The sequence below is a fragment of the Parasteatoda tepidariorum genome, chromosome 4 (assembly GCF_982258835.1).
Source record: "Parasteatoda tepidariorum strain Cologne lab strain chromosome 4, Ptep-v5.0, whole genome shotgun sequence".
NCBI lineage: Eukaryota > Metazoa > Arthropoda > Arachnida > Araneae > Theridiidae > Parasteatoda > Parasteatoda tepidariorum.
The window spans coordinates 20114996-20137349 of NC_141758.1; the positions used below are offsets into that span (position 1 = coordinate 20114996).

The window sequence follows — 22354 nt, forward strand, 5'->3', positions numbered from 1 at the left end:
GACACAAAAAGAATTGTAACCAAATGAAGAGATGCCAACTTTCAGAAAATTTATATCCTTACAGTCTTTTGGTATTAAATGTAAATATATGTGTATATCTTGACAAAAAACTGACATGTGACAACATTTAACAAACTTTAAAATGCACTTGAAAGACTGTGGGAATCGCGAGTCAGTTGATGAAAAGATCGAATTGGGACTTTTCTGAAAGTCCAACTTACACATTATTAAAATTTTCGCAATTCTAGGAACATATTAATTAAATAAAAGTTTTAAAATTTTAATTAACCTTGTGGATAACCAATATTGTGGATAGTCATAGGAGTATGTTAGTTTCTATCTTGATTTTCAAAGCAATTTTTTTTTTTAAATGTGGAACTCAAAACTGCAATAAATAAGTATCGTAAAAATTTAAAAAACAAAACCATTTTTGATAGAACAATAGCAATAAAAGTGTTATGGAATGGAAAAAAATAGTTCATATATTCCCATAACACAACATCTAAGTAGAAAAAGAGAGTAAAAGAAAGTGGTTCAAAGCATGAAACCGGTGTTTTCCCCAAAATTTGAGTTCAGCGAACACGAATAACTTACAGAACTTATTTAACGAACTGGAGTCATGAAAGTTTACTTGACTTAGATATCACAGCTCTGGTGATAATCCACATGCAATTGTTTACCTTGTTTCATCTAGTAGGCCAAGAAAGCTTAAAAATCCAGAAAACCGGTAAAGGGAAGCTTAATCTGGCTAATGGAAATAAGTTTCTGGAATTTCCGCTAGATAACACTAAAACACAGAGAAAAACTTTTTTGTTTAGACGGAAATCATTGTGTTTTCATTAAAATCACTTTCCTGAATAATTTGAAAATATAGTTTAAACATATTGTTCCATCATTTCCTTAATTTCCAATCACAATCAAACATTGCCTTGAAATGATGCTATTTTTACTAATTTTCCTCATAAGAAATACCACAATATAGATTTTATTTTAAGAGTCTTTGTCAGCTTTTTGTTTCCTTAGGTTTATTAGTCTAAATTTGGACAAATTATGAAAAAATTTCCTGAGGTTGACATCCCTTTTTTGATAATTCTATTATGGCAGACTACAGATAATTCACTCTATATTATTATTTCTAAATTTAAAACAATTGTATCCAAATGGATTCTTACATTTATGACAAATAATCAATACAAATACATAAAATCAAGTTCAACTTCAATGAGGGATTAAATTGTTTGGGATGTGGTTTAGCAACTAAATATTTTTAAAATGTATAGAATAATGTCATAATTAATTTGCAAATAATATTTCATCTTAAAATTTTTTTATGATTATGAAATCATAAGCAAAAAAAAATTTATTAATAACCAGCCTCTTTTCTTTTTAAAAATAAAAAACATGCAAATGATGGACAGGTATGACAAAAAAAATTATATGTTTATAGCTATTGCAAAATAGTTTATTATTTAGATAGGATGTATTTGCTGTAAAATCTTCTCAATTCAAGTGGAAAATTTGTATGAAAATCTACAACAAATTTAAAATTATACCAGCCAATAATTATTATTTGAGTAATTTCTTATCTGGATACTAAAACAATAATCTTAAAGACTCTTTTACTTTTTTTAAAAAAAATAATTATAGCGAATGACACACATATTTTCTATCACTTTTTTGATTAAATTATTATCAGATAGTATTTGCAATAGCAATAAAATTATAAATTGATTAAATTATTTTCAAATGGTATTTTGCAGTAGCAGTTTATGACAGAATATGTTATTAATAACATGCATGAACACTATTGAATCTAAAGCAGAGAGAGTTTAGCTTAAATTTTGACTGAAAATGAAATGTTATTTTAGGAAACAAATGGATAACTTTAAACAGAAAACTCCTTATAGAAATCTGATTTTTTTTCCAGTTAAATAATGAATAAATTAAGACAAGAAGTTAATATTAGGAAATTAATCTGTATGAACAAAGTCAAATTTGTCATAAACTTTATCTGTTAAAATAATTTTTTTGGACTTTTTCACTAAACATTAGCAGAGGGGAAAATAATAAATTAATATTTTTAGAAAACTGGTAACTTATTTTTGGTACATCTGCAGGTGAAATTTAATAGATTCAGGAGATTAAATGTTAATAGTGTCATTAAAACACCAGTTAATAACAACAATAAATTTTATTCATAATATGCTGGAGAACAATATAACATTCTAAGTAAAGTTTAGGAGATAACCTTTGTTAAAAAATTTTTATTATTTCTAATGTTAAAAATGATTTTTTTTATTGTATTATATATGTCTTTAAAAAACATCCATTAACAACAATAAACTTTACTCATAACATTAAGAAATAACATACTAACATTAAAAATAAGAAAGGTTAGCAATTTATATTAAACAATAAATTTATATTACTAGTTATAGTGTCTAAAATACAGCTAATGAAAAAAATAAGTTTCATTTATTTAACACACCAGACTAGTACAAAATGCAACTTATTAGTTGCAAATTAAAGTCTGTTACTTATGTTACACATTAATTTTAAGCAGAATTTATACTATTAATTTTTAAAAAACAAACCACTGATTTGATGATGCAGGGGAAAAACAGGGGGAAAATTCTATTAAAAAAAAGAAAAGAAAAACTTGAATATTTTAAGCATTAATTTCTTCATGAACTAAATAATATCAATGCTTTTAAAAAACGGGCCTACCACATCACAACATACTAAAATAGCTGCATAGGAAAAGCAAACAAAACTGTAGGAGTAAGATATAAGCACCGAAAGTTGTTCTGTACACAAAAAACAGCGAGTTTAATCCATGACTAAACATAAATACAACTTGGTAACAATAGCTTTCTGACATGAAAGTTACACAACACACATTATTTTGGGCCAAAAGTGTATTGTACAGTGGTGCGATTGCGACAACATCAGGAGATATGTTTTTTTGGTATTGGAAGTGGGTTGAAGTTTTGGTGGGTTTTTTGTTAAAACATTCATTTTTACAGAAGATTTTCTGCAAAACACATTGTTACATACAAGTATTACATAACAATCAACAATCACAGCAAGACGGGTAATTGTAACATCACTGTTCACAGGGAAAGACCAGTGGCTATTGCTCAAAATACATGTCTTTAAGAAAGAACTTCGGATTATTCCAAGATTGATTTCTTCGAAAAATAACTTCTTTGATTGAATAAAAACAAAATGGCCTGAGCTGCGCAAGATGATCCCAATAGCGGTGAAGATAGAAGTGTATGGTACAGGCGATTGATTGTTGATCAATTTAGATCATAAGCTTCATAAATCAAATCAGTTTGCTGATTCATCATGCAAAAATGATTAAGGATGACAATTACTGAGGTACACGAAGAAAAAAAATCCTTAATAAATTTTGAACCATTTGAGAGATTTAATTAAAATTGAGAGATTAATTAGTGATTGAATGCAGGTTATTTTAGCCAGGCACAGTATTGTTGTTCATTTTTTGGTTAAAATATTGTTCTGGTCATAGAGTTCATAAAGGTCACTGGAATATCAATTGATTGACCACCATTTTCCACAGATCTTAACTTTATTCGATCAAAGGTCAAAATTTTCACTCAGGAAGTTATCAAAAGCATCAATATACTAACATTTTATCAACAAGCCTAGTTTCATAACACTTTAGTTTTTGAAAAGTTTATTTTTTATTTCATATCTATCAATAACTGTCATCCTATACGTAGTAAGAATAGATAATTTTAAATGCAAATATAACCATGAAGATTTAATTTGGAATTTCAAAATTTAATGTGCACCTAGAAGTCATTTTGAAGTAAAAATCAAAATATTAGATTTAATGTTTAGTTTCAACTGTTAAATTTCAATTGTGTATGATAGCAAGAGTTTTAAGTGAATATTTAATATTAAAGAAAAAAAAATTAATTAATAAGTTTTGATGATAAACAGTTGCGATTTCTATAAAAAAAAGTTACATTAAATTTAAAATAAGTTAATAAAAATATATTAATAGATGAATTCTTTGTAAAATTTTATATAACTTCAGTAAATTTCATTATAAATTTGAATTCTTATAAATAAATTTTGTTTCACTTTTCCCTTCTTTTCTTTTGTTATTCAATGTAGAAGCTATGGTCAGCAGGGCAATTTTCATAAAAATTTGCACAAGTAGCTCAAAGTGGATAAAAATTATTTAAACAATAGATCTAGCAACAAAAAAAAAATATCAACTCTCATAAAAAGCATTATGTGACTAGATATCTGTTTAGAGAGAAAGCATTTCATTACATATTTATATGATTAATTGATATTTTACATATTTTTTGATACATATTAACTGATCCAAATTAAGAACACGAATTGGTGTCTTTTTTTCAAAAAATCAAATGCCTTTTTTTGTGTGCATAAGATAACTTTAATTTTAAAATATAATTTGAAGAAGATTTTTAATAAAGCATCAGATTTAGAAAGACTCAACTTTTTAAAGTCAAACTAAATAATAATAATCCGATTTGATGATAATAGAGATGCACTGAGTACTAATTTGCGATTAAGTCGTGTACATGCTGAGCATAAGGTCTGTATGTTTAGTCATAAGACTATCTGCCTTAGTTTACCCTGAATAATATCATTAATTGAAATTAAATTTTCTAAAATTAAATATATAGTCAAGTAATAAAAAGTAATAAAGTTTTATAAGCATTTTAAAGCGAAATTACTTAAATATCACACAGATATTTATTGCAAAGCAATTCATTTCACAAAAATTTATTTAAAATATAATTTGAAGTTCATTCCAGATTATGAAATTTTATTTGATTGAGCATTTACTATGCCAACTATAGGTTACTATGGTATAAGAATATCTAATTTTAATGGGAATTTAAGAGATTTTTATAATTAATGAAATATGAAAATCATATTACATTAACACGTGCAAATTTATAATTGACATTAAATGAATTTATACCTAAAGCATTTTAATAATGTTTACTATGAATATTTAACTCATTTTAGATAGTTCTCACATTCTTTAATTAAGGGTTGAGAGCTTTGAATATGAAAACATTAGAATTTTTAAAAAGTAAAAGCTTGAAACTTATTTCCATAGATAAGGCTTTATAATATAACGTAAAATTTACTTAAACACTCAATCAAGCAATGTTTGATGTATATAATATATATTACAATTTTAATTTTTCAAAGTTAGGAAATTTTCTTAAACATATGAAAAACCAGTAATTTTTTTATTAACCGTTAAATCATTTTATTTAACCGTTAAAACCTGAAAATATTTAGTTGTATATTCAAAAATTCAGTAACGTCAGCAAATATGCAATATTTAGTACAGTACTGGTATTAGGATTGATAAATGACTGAATATTGGTTACTCAACACATCTCTGAACAAATATAAATATACCACAATGAAGCTAAAAAAATAAGATCCTGCAGTAAATCGCATGTTCAAGACACTTTAATCTAAACCTGTACATGAAAAACCGATAGCTTCTTGATTAATGGCAATACGCAAATGATTGAGCTCTGTTATTTGATTGATGTTGATTGGACACAGGTAAATATCAATTGGTGAGAGTGGGTAATAAATAAGAAAAAAAATGAGGGCACAGGGTTATTTTCTTTACACAAACATCAGTGCAAGTTCAAGAGAGATAGGGCCAGGAAACGAGTACGTTAATCATAAATCAGGAAATCGAGTAGGATCCTCAGTATAATCAGAGGGAATTTCAAAGTAGTGGTCAGGTATCTCAACATTAAACTGGAAATCCTGGAATGTGATACAAGCTGTCAAAGTGGGAACAATGGGAATATTAGGAAGAGAAAATAACTCATTTTTGTTGGTATACAGTCAAAAAAACCAATGCTTTATATAATTAAAAAAATTATAGATAATTAAGAAATCACTCCTTAAAAAATTTACAATTTTACACACAAATAAAAGGTAAATACAATTAAAAAGAAATTCAATTTTTTCTGTTGAATTTTTAATTCACTTCACAATATAAGAATAGGAAAAACAAGTTTCAAGAAGTTCAGTTTATCAGGAAAAAAACTGACTGTATTCAGTATCATTTAAAATGATACTATCCATAATTAATTGCAGCCTACAACATAACAGTTAAGATTAACCTCAATCAAGTAATTTGCCCGATAGTTTTGCTTTTTTCAGTACGTAATTTAATTTTATTTACATTATTGATGACTTAACATCATTCATCAATAGAATTTTTTTTCCAAAATACTAATTTAGTGATATACTCCCTACATGGCACAAAAGTTGATTTTACTAGTATCTATTTGACAGGATAACTAAGATAAAGAATGTGCAATAAACTCTCAGCTAAACTCAATTTTTCACTAAATTAACTCCGCTGAAAGCTGGCAAAGGTTTGGATAACGTTATAATTAAAATTAAAAAAGCCAGAATTGACTTTAATTTTTTATTAACGGCCAATGTTAACTAATTAGAGCATTCCATTTCTCATGCATCTCTTCTGAACAATTTAATAAAAATTTTCGGAACAGGGTCTAAAACTGGATGGTTTCAAATGGTTTAGGGGTTAGAAGAGAGAGACAAAAACTATTAATTTTATTATTTTAGATAATGAATTTATTCTACTCAGATATTTCTAAAGTAAGAAGAGATACACATGATTCCAGGTCTATACAATTATAATAGCACAACAACACATTAATGATGACTTTAAACAGCTCATGAAAACTTTGAGAAGTAAGATTTTATTATTTTGATGAAACAACTTAAACATTTTTGATATTGTAACTTAAAAAACAATTTTGCTTTTAACACAATTAAAAAAAAAAATTTTGAAAGAAAAACATAAGAAAATAAAGACATAACACTTTTTGCAGAACTTTTCCATAGAACAGATGGCAGAAAATAAGATGGACAAAAGCAAAGCTACAGTTGGCTAGACAAAAAAAAGGTTGTTTTTTTCATTTTAGGAAAATGAATTACGTCTATTATGAGTCACAAAAGCTAAAATTAAAAAATATTATTATGACATAGATTCAACTGGCAAGCACTCTTAAAAATGAGTAAAATGCAAAGCTAAAACATTAATTTATATTAGCACTGGCATTTAAGTGTGTGTGGTTTCTAAATTACAAAAATAACATAATTATGAGCTGAATTTCCATATTTTTAAGAAAAATTGTACAATAACTATTAAATAAATAGCTTTTTAATTGAATTATAACACATCACACCCACATTTTGTAAGAACAATAAAGACATCAATGTTAAGATTTGTAATTCACACATGAACTGGGAGAAGCAAATGAGTGTAGATAATTTTTGTGCAGCTGATTAAGTCTTAACTCTGTTTTAATCTTGTATATAGAATTTTTCTGAAAGAATAAACACATATCCATGTTCAAAATAGTTCAAGAGAGTAAAATAAATAAATACCTATTTTTACAGGGAAACCAACGGGCAGTTTCATTCGAACAAAGTCCCTCAATTTTTTGAAATGCTTGAAAGGAGCAACAACCTCTAACACATTTAAAAGCCTAAAAGATGAAAAGAAAAATCAAATTTAATTAAAAATAATATATATATATGTATGTACAATACAATCAATAGATGAAAAAGAATAAAAATAAGAGAGATTAATGAAGAAAATTAAGGAAAAAAAAGTTTTATTTGCTGCACATAAGTTGTAAGTATATACATCCCACTATCCTCTATTTACGCTTTCAGCATCAGATTTTTCAATCTCGCAAACTTTATTATGGATATAGTCAGGGGTCTGTTTAGAAGAAATTTGGGTCCGCTAACGGACCCTTCACAAAATATTTTAACTTGAAAACAGACCCTTCACAAAATGATTTTTCTTTTAATCGGACCCTTCACAAATTTGTTTATCTTCATTATTATTTTGTTAATCGAATAAACACTTTCCAGGGCAGAAAACAACAAAGATGGATGTAAACGAACTAAATTTTGTCTTCGGCAGACAATTCTTCCGTTATTCGCCCGAAATGAATATTCTGCGTTCAGCAGTATAGGCTAAACACCAAATATTTATATGTTGCATCTCTAGTTTAGAAGCAGAAATTGTTGTTTATTTTTTGAAATTTAATTTTTTTAATTATAATTTTACAGTGTTGAGCATAATCTTGTATATCTTTAGAATTTAAAAACTTCTTGAAAAAGTTTTTTTTGTTGCAATAACGGACCCTATTTGCACAAATTCAAAAAAACGGACCCTGGTTGAAAGAATGTGAATAATTTTTTCACAATTTCACAAAAAACGGACCCTTCACAAAATGTCTGGACAGACCCCTGATAGTTTAAATCATTTTTGCAAGATGCTGGTAAATGGAAGAACATTTGATTTCACTACTTGCTTTATATATAATATTTGGTGTTTTATTTTGTATTTTTCTTTGATTTTTATTTTCTATTTTTTGCTTAATATGTTTTATTTCGGTTTAAATATTTTTGGTGCTCCTCATACAAGTGTAATAATATGTTTTGCTTTATTAATATAATATTAGAAAGCATTCTTTTTGTGGATATAATCCTGTGAGCTGACAATGAGATTATATCTGTGGTTTATTTTGTTATCTGGCTTTTTAATTTTCTTTATTTTTAACATTATATATATATTGGTTTGAACATGAAATTGATTGATCAGCATATTAAAAAAAAGCACATTAACAAATTAGAGGAAAACAGAGTCATCAGAAGGTGTTCCTGAAATTAAAATAGTAATAACGCATTAAATATACAGGGAATCACTTTGAAAAACCATAGGGTAGCAGCATAAACATGATCAAAAAAACAAAGAATGTTCTTCATTAATTAAGAAATTTCCAGAAAAGTAAATTCCATTTTTCACAAAATTGGGCCTTAAAAATAAAATCTGGATCGTGGATCGAACCCAAGTTATTACAGTATTGTTTAATAATTTCCATGTGCAACAGCAATATCAATGCTTCTGCAAGTTATAACTAGTTTAATTAAATTCATTTATCGAACTTTAGTGAGAATTAAGGAAATTTAAAAAACATTAATGAATTGTAAGAGATTATAAAACACTTTTTATCCCAACAAATTTCTTAATCAAAAATAAGAATAGACAATCTGAAGTTCATCTACCCCTTCTATCTGTTGTGGAGCTTATCAAACAATAATCCCTTTCCAGCTGAAGTCACAAAACTCTGACACGCTGTGGTTCTGTGAAATTAGGTTCCATGACATTTGCGAAACTTTTGCACACAAAATGTGTACTGTGGAAAAGGTTTTCGCAAAGATGGCATGCTTGGCCCTCGCTTAAAGAATCTCTCTGACTTTTTTAGATTTTGGCTCAAAAATGTTATATTTCCTTTTTTTTGGGACACTTTCGAAATTCCCTAATTTTTCCAGGTAGTGTAACAACCCTGTGGTGGTCATACAATAAATAAGTGTATAAATAATTTATAGAATTTTGAAGATGAATTTATATCCTCCACATGCACACATTTTTATCCTAAACTAAACTATATAAAAAAAACTTATTTTAAGGCTGTTACAAGCATAATAATTTAAAATTTTATGAGGAAAAATAATGTGTTTACATTTGAAAATACTTTCAGTGAATATAAGTGTAAGTATTTTTAATTAAATTTTATCCAAGATAGTTTAAAAAATTATTTTTATGACTGAAGTTAGAAGATATTTAAAAGGATTCAATTTTATATCTTATTTTATTCATTTTTTTTTCAAATTCCTTTTCATACTTCAAAAAGAGTTGAGGAAAAATATTTTAATAAATTGAAAAATAGTTTTTATATTATCACTAAAAAGAAAAAAATTCAAAAATGAGTACATATTATTAATCATAAAAAAATCAAGAACACTTATGATTCCACAGACAGGGGAAAATCTTCAGACTGAAAAATGAAACACTAGTTTAGACAGTAGCATAAAAATGAACACTATTATAATCTATATCATAATATTTATTAAAGATTATATTTTATGAACCTACAACATAAATATAAACAAAACTAAACTTGGAAATTACAATAACAGCAAGAAACATTATATTTGCTAAAAATTATAAAACTAAAAAGAAAGAAAAGACTATTTTAGCATTTTTAAAAATATTTCTAGAGTTAATTCAAGGTTACGTAAAATCTGAAAGAGATTGAAATTTTTTCAAATATTGTTTATTATCCATTCTTACGATAAGAAGGGAAGAAAGTAATAAGAATTTTTTTTAAAATTTATTATCTCAAATGAGAAACAGTGTGCCAACTTCATATTTTGTTATAGATTTTATTTAGCTTCAGAACAGAAATTTTTAATAAGTAAGCACGTCAAACAAATCTACTCTTTCTGCACCTAAAATTGCAAGCTGCGATCATTTCTCACTTGTATTCACAAAAAAACAATATTGTATTCACACAAAAAAATAAAATGCATACATATATCTTCAATTAAAAGTATCTTAGTTAATTAAATAGATTAATAAAAACTAGTTTTCCACCAAGTAGAAATTAATATTTATAGAACTTTATAGCTTACAAAATGAGATACAGTGCAGAACCTCTTATCCGGAAATCAGAAAACTGGAATGAAATTTAGAACCGGAAATAAATTTTCTTCCATTAAATAATTTTTTTTTTTCTTGCAAGATTTTGAGCCCATTTTATTATTTAGAGCGTACGGCGTATCAAGTTGACGAAAGACCTGATTTAGAGGACGTTTCAAAAGCCGTTTGTAGACGAATCTCACATAAGCACAAATAGCTTATATATGCTATTAATGTTAATAATAACATTAATGACATATATAAGCCTGTATATAATCTTTATTTCATAATTTCTTTCCTTATTTAAACTTAAGTGTATTATTATTTATCATTTTTTGTTATTTCTAAAACTATTTCAAAATAATTTTTTAGTTTCGTTTTATAAACATTAAAAAAATGGCATTTTGTAGCGATTCAGAAAACCGGAAAAATCAGTTATCAGGAATCGTGATGGTCCCGATCGTTCCGGCTAATCGGTTCTCTACTGTATCTGTATTTAATTATACAATATAATAAATTTAATATAAATATTTAACATTAAAAAGTGCTTAAAATTCCAATATAAAACAAATTGCACATGTATCTATAGTCCTTGTAAGTATAATAGGTGCCTCAAGGTTATGTAACTTTCCCACACTTTAGAAATTTCTCTTTTTCATTATCATGACAGCCTCGAATCTTACGTATTAAGAAACAAGAAGCTGACATTCTGACTGCATTTAAAAGCTCATACGTGTATATTACTCATACATTACAACAATACTTTCTAATATTAAATAATAGCCTTAGAATAAGTTTTGGGTCAAAAATTAATTTAATTTATTTGATTCAGGCAACAAACTTTTTTAGTGGTAGTAGACTTAAATAAAATGAAAACCTTTCTGCGAACATAAAATATCAATTAAAAAACTTTCTGCATGCATTGATTAATCTTGTAACTAATTTCAACCCTTTGTCACCACCACCTTTTGGCGAAATTCATTTGAAAATTAAAAATTTTTTCAAAAAATCTTTAGGAAAAGCATAAAAACAAACTTTTTCTCTCTCAGAAATACGAAAACACAAAAATTTGTTAAAGAGGAGGATTTTTTAATAATAGTAAAAAAAAATTTCTGCGAATGATGTTCGCACATTCTTTTATGTTATATGAGTCTGGTTCTAGATATTGCACAGGGTGCGTAGCATAATCTTTCAATAAAAAATAAGTGTATTTCAAGTACTTTTTAAGCACCCTAAAAATGTTTTTAAGCACTATATACATTAACAAAATGCAAAATAATTTTCAAAGACTTTACATGATCATGATAAAATAACTAGTTTCTTGATTACATGACCCATTATAAAACGATAAAGAGACTTTTTAGTTCGATATCAGGGGAAGAAAAATGTCTTGCGAATTTCAGCAGAGTTGCACATGAGAGTGCAATAATCTCACCAAAACCAGCTTAATAGACGGAAAGTCTGTCGCAAGTATTTCCTCAAACATGTAAAATGATTGGCGTTTTCACATGCTATAAACTGACAATACACGAAATGGATTGGGATTGAATGAATTGTGAAAACGTAGAATAGACATAATACATGGCAAAAATTGACATAGTAAAGAAAAAATCTCACTTTCGAAAAGGAAAAATTATGAACTTTTTAAAAACACCAAATGAAAAAAGCACCTTTAAGGGCTCTTAAAAAGCGAAAATGAGCATCTTTAAGTACTTTTTAAAAACGACATGCACTCTAATCGCAGATAACCAACTGTAATTGCCGACTGACATCAGATCTATTTAAGATAGAAAAGTTTAAATAACAAACAATTTAGCACTAGTTAGTGAAAATGAATAAACTTATACTCTAGTACAAAACGGTGCATAACAAACGAAAACAAGATAACAAACTACAATTATCAGAGGAGCTACAATGAGCTGTAGATATTCCTAAACTGCAACATAAATAAAAAAGAGTGATGCTACTGCCTGTCACATTGTTGCTAAGCCAACAAAGGTTAAAAATTTGTCCTTGAGACACCAATTTTATATACAAGGAGTATAGTTTTGTAAGTTTACTAAGTACATTTTCATCAATTCATTGTAATAATTTAAAATATTGCATTTTCACTTTCTAAAAAATTATCAAGTAAAAACATATCATTTACCATTGCAACAGTTGCCTTGAAATTATTCCTGCTTTCTTTATACACTAAAGGCCTTCCAATATGAACATATTTATCATTGTAGTTTATGTATTCTTCCCAAGCAAGTGACTTCCTGCGCTGAATCTGCCACAAAAGAAATTTTAAACCATTAGAATACATTTTAAAAATAACTTTTGAAAATAATTGATTACTTCGGTTTTACTATTAAAGTACAAAAATTAAAAAAAATTGATTGGTGTATAATATATTGCACCTTTCCAGAATATTTATTTTCGAAATTACTATAACATAAATTATAATAATTAACAAAAAATCATATGTGCAGTGCAAAACAGTAGAAAAAAATTAAAAACAAAAAAACCCACCCTGAATAATTTATGATCCAATGATCGTATCTTCATGCTCTAGGATTCAATCTTAATGGCATGAGAGGGTGATCTCAAATATGCTAATTAATTAGTGCAGACTATATTTTAAATTAACAAATCAGACTGAATAAACATACCTTTCTTTAACGGACTCGGATTTCCGACTCTCAAAATATAGAGGTAGCTGCAATCTGGGAAATACTGTCGGGATATTTCGGACAGGAGTGCTCTCCAAAGTTTGGATCCCTTGATGCTAATTTTGCTTATTTCGCTATATCTTGAAATTTTTTTAAAAAGCGAATCGAAAAATTTTCGCAGTCAATTATAAAATTCGTTTATCCAAAGGTAATTCCATTAAAAAAAATAACTTTTAGTAAATATTTATTACTTTTTATTAAATAAAGGTATATAAATAACAGTTTACGAGAAATCAAATTTTTAAAAAAGTTGTATGTTCAAAACTCATAACTTGAAAATAATATGAAGATCTGCTGATTAAATTATTCAGAGTGGCTCATTTTTTTTGGCACACTGTACATATATTCATGTCTCATAAAAGTATTTTTGATAGCAGATAACATTAAAAGAAGTTAATACAGTGACACAAAAAAAATCTTAGAAATATTACTTTTAAATATTAAAGAATTGAACAAAAAAAAAAAAATCAAGTGAAAGCTTTTAAGATTAAATTCATTAAAAAAAAAACTAATTTACGAAATTTATCTGGTGCTTTTACAAGCAATCACAATTTAGTTAATACTTTGCCCAGAAATAATTAAGCAATCACTAAAAGTAACAAAAAAAAAACTTTAAATACATATAACAAAAGTTTCTAAAATTTAACATTGAATTTTTCAACAAACGTAGAAAAGTTTTAGTTCCTTTTTACAAAACAAAAGGCACATTTGACCATTCCTGTACTCATAATAAATAAACATGCTAATAATTTTCCGAAGTAATTTTAGACACCAGTATCAAAATCCATGGGATCCAAGTTTGTTGTTTAAATTAGTCAGATAAAATGAGGTTCTTAAGGCAAAAAGAGGTCAGGTTCTTAAAAGATGTTCAATAAGTAATTAAGAGAAGATTTTGAAGAGGTAAGGTTGATCGTAATATATAGAATAAATATAATAAGAATAAAATATTCTTAAAAATTAAATGAGGAATTTAAAAGTTAAAGTGAACATTATGAACTTCATCTAACAGAATTCATAAAAATAAACTTATTCCACAAAAGAATGCTAAATTTAGGAAAGAAAATTAGTAGATTTAATTGCATAACAGCAAACAATAAATCTACACATACTTTATTCTCTTCATAATCAATGCATTACATTTAATCTATTTTAAAAAGATGCTGCTTAAACATCACAGGAGAAATTTTATATAATACTTACAGCAATTTTAAAATCATTAAAAATAATAAAAATAAAAGAAAATTCATCTGGAAATAATGTCTAATAGTCTATCAAATTACAAGACTTTACAATTAAATTTAAACTAGTGCGTTCAAAATTTTATTACAAAACAATATTAATTTAATTGTATTTGAAAAATTAGATCAAGTAAGAAGAATAAAATAAAACTAAAGAATAATTTTTTAGAGAAATCTGAAATTACCTCAGTATTATCTAAATTTATATTGCCACTCCTTGTGATTCCTTCAAGTAGGGCCTTATTTTTATGTTAATCTTCATCAGTTAAATGTTCTCGCCTATAATAAATATAGTACATAAGCATTCATTCAAAATTCTTAAATTATTTTTCAAAGAAATAAAATCTTAACCTCTTTCTAGATTCCAGATAAACACCATTTATAGTATAAATATCAGCAAGAAACGGACCAATCATTTCCTGAAAAATAAACAATGAAATTACAAGGAATTCAATTTTTTTTTTTTTAAAAAATGACAAACTTCTGAAACATTTTAATGTTTGGAAAGAAATAATGCAGTTTTTATATTAGTAGACCAAAGTTATTTTAAAACAAGCTAATTTCTGAGTTGCATTATACAAAAGACATAATAGTTATTACAATGTAGGCTTTCAGTTACAAAAATAAGATAAACCAAAAAAAAAAAAATCCCTATATTTCTTTATTGAATCATTAAGTGAGGGATGATCATTGGTAATAATGATAAGCATACTCTAATTTTTCTTAATTCAAAAACAGTTTTTATCAAGATTTCTTAAACACCTCCAATGTTCGTAATTATATAACTTTCCCTTCATTTCTTTTAAGAAGATTAATATACATCTGCAACTTTGTTTTTTGTTTACATGGGGGAAAATGAAAATTCAAATAATTCAGACAAGAAAAAGCAAATTTTTTGATGGCAGTCACTACATTCCTCTCTCCAAACTCTTACACCACAATCAATGAGAGAGCTTTCAGCCATGAAAGATCTAACATGCATCTTGCTCCATACACACACTGGTTGTATGAAGCAAGATGTATATTAGATCAGGCAAGATTAAACTCATGAACACAGTTCTTAACTAGTGGAGTGACCTTTACTGAATGCACTACTATGTCCATTGACAACATTGTTTTTTGATGTAAAATGGTCAGGATATTGTTAATACTTCAAATAATGTTAACTGTTGGCACTGTTTTTCATTTTACGCTTCTTTATTTGCTGCAGTGCTAATAAGTAAAATTAATCCAATGAAATTTATAAGAATATATATCTTTGTCTCACACAGACATTAAAAAACATCAGAGCTGCTTCCTGAATTATCAGAATAGTAAATATTACCATTCAGCCATTGCACACAATATACACTGAATTCAGAGAAAATCTTTGTTTGAATTTACATTGGAAAAAAAGAACATAAAAAGGTCACTTACGGTTTTGTCTTCTCTAAAAAGCCAACCACACTGAGCTCGAGTAAAAGTGATGGATTTGGTGGATATTTGTGCAGCCACAATATCATTACTCATTAAAACATCGACCTCTTCTTCAAACTCAGCTTCAGTTTCCTGAGGAAAAGATATTAATCAGTATAATAAATTTTAAAAAAATGAGTAGCATAAACCATAAAAAAGGCATAGAGTTAAAGAATTTAACCCTAGGTAATGAGAAGAATGATCTGGTATAACTTTTTTTTAATGCATAGAATCATTACTGTCCTAAAAAAGTCTTAACTCAAGAAACTCATGAGGCCCCTTCTTGTTTCCTAAAAATTTAAAGATCACCAAATAGGAACAACTAATAAATATAATAACATACAGAAAAATTATATGTAGCCATAAATTAAAATACAAGTCATTATCAGGACTAGATTACACAGTTCTTTCTTTTAAACCATGCAAAATATAAATTAAATTTTTATAACACTAGGTAGAAGTAAATATGTTTATGCTTGTTTTATAAAAATGGTTTCATTTATTTAAAGATTTATTTATCTCTTTTCTTAGCTTTAAAAGCACATTTGATTCGGAAAAAATCTTGTCTTCACTACATAATCACACTTTTAGTGCTTCTTACTACTAAACATACAAAAACAGTTTATCCAAAGCAACAAAAAAGAAAATCCAATGATATTTGATACTAACAGCAATTACCTCATATCGAATTTCTTGATAAACTTTCAATTTGTTGTCCAAAACAACTAATGACTTAGAGGGTTTGTTATCACCTGAAAATAAAAAACTAATGTCTCCACGCTCCCACTTCATATCATTGAAGTCTATAAGAGTCGTGTCAAGCCTGAAAAAAAAATCTTATAATAGAGTCACAGTTTGATTCCAACATAATAATTAGTTGCAAATTGTTTTATTTAATGACTTCTTTTTGTTTAAAACCAAAATCTTTTACATTGATGCAATGATCAGCAAAATTATAAATAAATAATTTAAAAAGAAAAACATTTATACAACGTTTAACTAATCACAGTAACAATAATAAGTTTAAAAGACATGTAGTAATAAAAAAAGTTATTTTAAAGGATGTTTTGTATTTTTGTTTCTTGTTAGTGTTTTCAAGAAAAGTACACCTCATTTAGTAAAGAAAATGCATTCACATTTATTTAAAGAAAATGTAAAATAAATGTGATTAGTAATACGACAAAAAATAAATAAATAATTAAAACAAAGAAATTACTGTTGCATTGTTTGAACAAATTTTTTTTTATCTCAGAAAATGCTTGATGACTGAGAAACAAAAGAATAGGAAAAGCAAACCAATCACGGTTTATAATTTTTTAATATCAAATGTCACCTCAGTTGAGATGGCGATTTTTTTTTAAATTAATAATTAGTACAACTTATATCACCATAGTAAAAAATTTAATGAATAGGTTGGAAAAAATATCCAAACATCTATTTCTGCTTTAATTTTTATTTCTTGGTGCATGACATTGTATAAAAGTTCCATAGCAAAAATGTGAAAATTCGAAGTGTAAGTTTGAGAATTTTTTATCGACAATTCAAATACTTTAAACTGATTAATCTGAGACTAAAACCATGGCAATTTCATAAATTAAATTAAACCAACCTAATCATAAATTTAACCAACAACTTTTATAGAGCAGTTAGAAAAAAAAACTAATTTTTATTATGCTTAAAATTTTTTATTATTTAAATTTGGCTAAGAATAAACTTTAAAATTTTTACCTGATGTTTGATCCTTTTTTATGGATCCGACAAATATCAGATGGTAAAATTTTTGACACCAATGGCACTGGAAAAAAAATGCAAATTTGTTAATTTAATAAAAAATTCAATTTGTAAATTTATGAGAAATTAGGAATAAAACAACTAACCCCAGCTTTTGAAATCCCATTTTAGTTCCATGTAAAAATTTCCCATCTGTTCTAAAGCAGAAATAAGGTCAGGCCTTCGAGTTTCAATTGCCTCTCTGGACTGTTGTTTCATTTTACGAAGAAGAGATGATACTATAAAGAATATATTAGAATCAACAATAGACAAAAAGACATTGTAATGATATGGTAGTAGTTTAGAAGAAATGTGCAGAGTTGGAGAATTGTCTTTGTTCACTTACTATTGGCTAATTTTATTCTCAAATAACTTCTACTGAAACTATCCAGGTTAAATCCCGGCACTATTAACATGCTTGACAGCATGTTTAAGTAAATTAAAGCAGTTGACAAAATAGTTAAATAAAAAATCACCAGGATTGTTAAACTCAATACAAATTGTAATGCAAAATAAAACATTTAACTGAAATTCATATATTTTATACAACCAACATTATAATTAAAATATGTTTAGTTTCATGAGCCATAAGTGATTCATAATGATTTGAAACTGATCTTTACAATGTTAAAAAATAATAAAACTGAGAGATATTTAACAGTATATATTATAAACAATAAGCAAAAAATTGATAACTCTACCTATTTTGATAAAAAAAAAATTTATATAAAAAATCAGTGGCATCTGATAAATGTTTTAATGGCTTGGAGGACATTTAAAATGGAATCAGATAAGTAGGAAAACTAAGATCATACTTTATATATAAATTTGATCTATCCTAACTAAAGAAGAGGAAATATTGACAAATTTTGAACAGAAAATAATTTGAAGTATTCTAAAATGAATACAAAATAACATTACTTGGCATAGAAGAACCAATTCTTGACTGTATAACAGTTGTAAAATTTATTAAAAAACAAAGATTAAAGTGGGTTGGACACCTCATAAAAATGGAAGAAAACAAAAATGCAATAAATTTGTTTTTATGGCTAAACCACAGTATAGCCTAGAAGACCAAAAATATGCTGATTGTCATGAAAAAGATCTTAAAATACATCAGCAGACTTAGATGAAATAAAAAAAAAATTCTGTTGACACAAAACCTCAATAAAACTTACTGCAAGCAATTTATTGATTCTTATAACTAATTCCAACCTAATCATTACTACCTAATTTTGATAAAATTTGTTTAAAAATCATTGACTTTAATAAAAAGTGTTTTAATTTTTTTATGATTTAAATTGGATTGTTGAGCAAAAGAATAATCAATAAGTACAATTAGAAATATTTTTTTTAAAGGAATAAAGAAAAATTATAAAAACATACTGGTTTGACGATCACCAAAACTTATTGCTTCAGCTAAAGGACTCCAGCCCAGGTTATTTTTAACTTTTACTGGGGCATTATGCGACAGCAATAATTGAACAATATCTGAAATAGATTATAAGATAGATAATGTATGGATAAATTTTTCTTTTAAACTATTTAAGAAGTATGTATTAGTTACACTCATTTAAAAATTTTTTTAAAAAAATAAATTATTTGATTGCAAAAACAATAAAACTTTTTAAAATGCAAAATAAATTCAATTATTGAAATTGATACCTTTGTATCCTTTTAGAACAGCCAGATGAAGAGGTGTGTTTCCTATAAAATAAATTCAGTTAGAAAACATTACAAAATGCTAAAATAAAAACTGGGTTAATTTTCGCAAATAAAGTTTCTTTTTAATTGGGGATAAGATTTTAAAAAAATATAGAACTGTAAAAAGACAATAGAATAATTATAAAGGCAGGCAGAGTTTTGAAATTATTATTCAAATACTTATGAGTATTTTAAAAAGCTTATTATTGTTAAAATCATTTTGAAAAAATAAGTAAAATATCTTTTTTCAAAATTTAATTTTAAAAATATCGTTTTATAATACAATACCTTTCATTTATGCGAATCAATTGAATTTAATACTGATAAAAATTATAAATTATTTATCAGTCAGTTATAAGATTAGGAATAATAAATAGAACATAAAAAATTTGAGACTTAAAAGGATAAAATTTTTTATTTGCACTTACTGAAAGGTTGCTTTCAATGACAAGAATTAAAAGTCTTAAACACAACAAATGCTGATAATACACACATGACTGGAGTAATATTATCAAAACAAATTGATTTTTTATAGCTGAATCCTTTAGTTAAATATACTTTTGCAACACATTTAATTAGCAAGCTTTCCCTCTTTGCTATAGTTAACAATTTTTTATTTTTGTGAGATTTTATTTAAATTCCTACATCAATATTGAAACTCAAATTTAGAGCTAATTTTTAAATACATGCTTGAAATTAAAAAAATTTTCCTCTATGGAGACTTAGAGCTATAAATTAAATTTATTTTAAGAAAATCTGTAAAATAAAAACAATATTTATTTTAACAAAATAATATAAATATTTAGGAGATATTTCAATTCAAATAGAAAAAAGTTCTATTAGCTATAGTAGAATGATTTCAACCAACATAGAGAGAAGATTTATTAGCCATAATAGAGTTATTTTGACCAAATAAAGAATAAATGCAGCAAATCTCTGCAACATTCAAGTTGTAAACATTTCTTTCACATTTGGAATAATCTAATTAATAGTTACCATATTCTTAAAAAAATTAATATATTTTTTTAATACCATAAATAATTTTGTTTGAAAATATATTTCATCAATATACAAAAAAGCATAGTAATTATCTTCCAAAACTTTGAAACATTCTTACTAGATCTGGTTCCTCTTTTCTCCATCAGTTAAATTGGTGTATATAACACCAATTAGATGCTAAACTTGTGAAACTAAATATCATATGAGTTTTAACTTAAATGAAAAAGTTACAATAAAAATATAATTTGTCCAGAGTTATAAATAAAGTTTAATTCTAAATCAATTGAGTACATAAGAGAAAGGAAAGAGTATAATTTTTAAACACTTCACGTAACACTTTAAAATATGAAACAGATTTTATTAGTTTTATTTCAAAGAACTTGTTTATTCATCTTTATAACTGGATTTCTTAAATTATTTTTAAACATCTCTGCAAAGAACTAAATTTTAATTAAATATGTGAGAAAATTACTTATAATTTTATATTTGGTTAAATAGATGAAGATAATCTCCATGCTTGATTACTCTCAATAATTTACCATAAAAATTATTTGGAGTCATAGTCATGCAAGGCTGTTTTTCTATAGAATTCGAAAATCAGGTACATTCAATTAAATATTTTGTTTTAACTTTTAACAAAAAGTCCAGCAAATGTAGAAAATTCTATCAAAATATTAGTTGAGTGAGGAGTATTACAATTTTGTATCAGTATAGCATATTTATACTTTTTATTACTCAATTGTCGCTTTTTCTTTTCAAAATATTAAATTAAAGATATTGAAAAAGAAATATTTCGAAAAAGGTATGGTAAGATTTAATATAAAACAACACTATCAAAATAACTTTAGATTAAAAATTATTGATTTATTTTCAATTATGTGAATTATATGGAATAACTATAAGAATTTTAAATAAAAAAAATAATAATTAAATTATTTCTTTTCGTATTTACATGGCATAATTGTCACAGGGCCAGTAAAATAAGTGCCTTCATAAGGTATGCAGACACATTTTCTAAACTATTAAGGATATGAACTTTGAAATGATTGGAACAAATAACAATATTCTTTTAAAGAAACCTAATTGAAATCAATAAGAAAATCTTTATTTTCACAGGACAATATTTAGCCTTCCTTTAAATTTTAAGCGATGCGACACATCAATACGCATAGGAAAGAAAATGTTGCCTCACGAATTAACAATTCGAATTAATTCTATTTAATGAATTAAAGCCTCGCCATTTAACATAATCGATTTATCATTCAGATATATATAAATCACAAATATCTAAAAATATATATATATAACATACAGCCAACTTAAAATAATTTGCATTTTATTCCATTAAAAATATAATACCATGTATATCTTTTTGGGCAACGTCGTGAGTCCTAAGACTAGAAGCTACTCTTTTAAGGTCGTTTTTAAAAACCCCTTCGTGCAACTCATATCTTACACAATTGTCAGACATATTATAAAATCTTGAAAAATTCAAAGCAGTGAGAAACTTTTAGTAACAAATATACAATAACAAGGTGGAACGACAGCACAGCCACATATCACGAGTGTATAAAAATACCGGTTGATTATAAATTGTTTACAAACGGTACGTATTTGTTATGTAGGTAGATAAATATAACTCATTAATTGTAGAATAAAAAATCTGTTATATTCTTTCATGCTTTGGGATCTCGATGTAATAGGTATTAGAGACCCATATGATAATTCTAAACAGAGATTAATGTTTTCAGAAGCTATTGAGCAGTATAAAGATAACTTAACTATTCTTCCGAATGGAAGATATGAACTTTTACTTCCATTTAAAAGTGAAACTACTTTGCTTGATAACAAACAGTTAACTTTAAAGCGTCACTTGAATATGTTGTGGC

General features: G+C 26.2%; 1 protein-coding gene across 1 annotated transcript; it reads right to left on the reverse strand.

Moving 5' to 3' along the window:
- Window positions 1-5481: 5481 nt before the first annotated feature.
- On the reverse strand, window positions 5482-22083 carry LOC147810778 (ankyrin repeat domain-containing protein 13C-A-like). Its single transcript, XM_087160727.1, is given in 13 exon segments — window positions 5482-5855; window positions 7474-7574; window positions 9913-9941; window positions 12735-12857; window positions 14723-14816; window positions 14889-14956; window positions 15954-16085; window positions 16671-16815; window positions 17721-17787; window positions 17870-18001; window positions 19149-19253; window positions 19428-19469; window positions 21825-22083. Coding segments are annotated over 13 exon segments (1284 nt in total). The 5' UTR covers window positions 21937-22083; the 3' UTR covers window positions 5482-5721.
- Window positions 22084-22354: the final 271 nt, after the last annotated feature.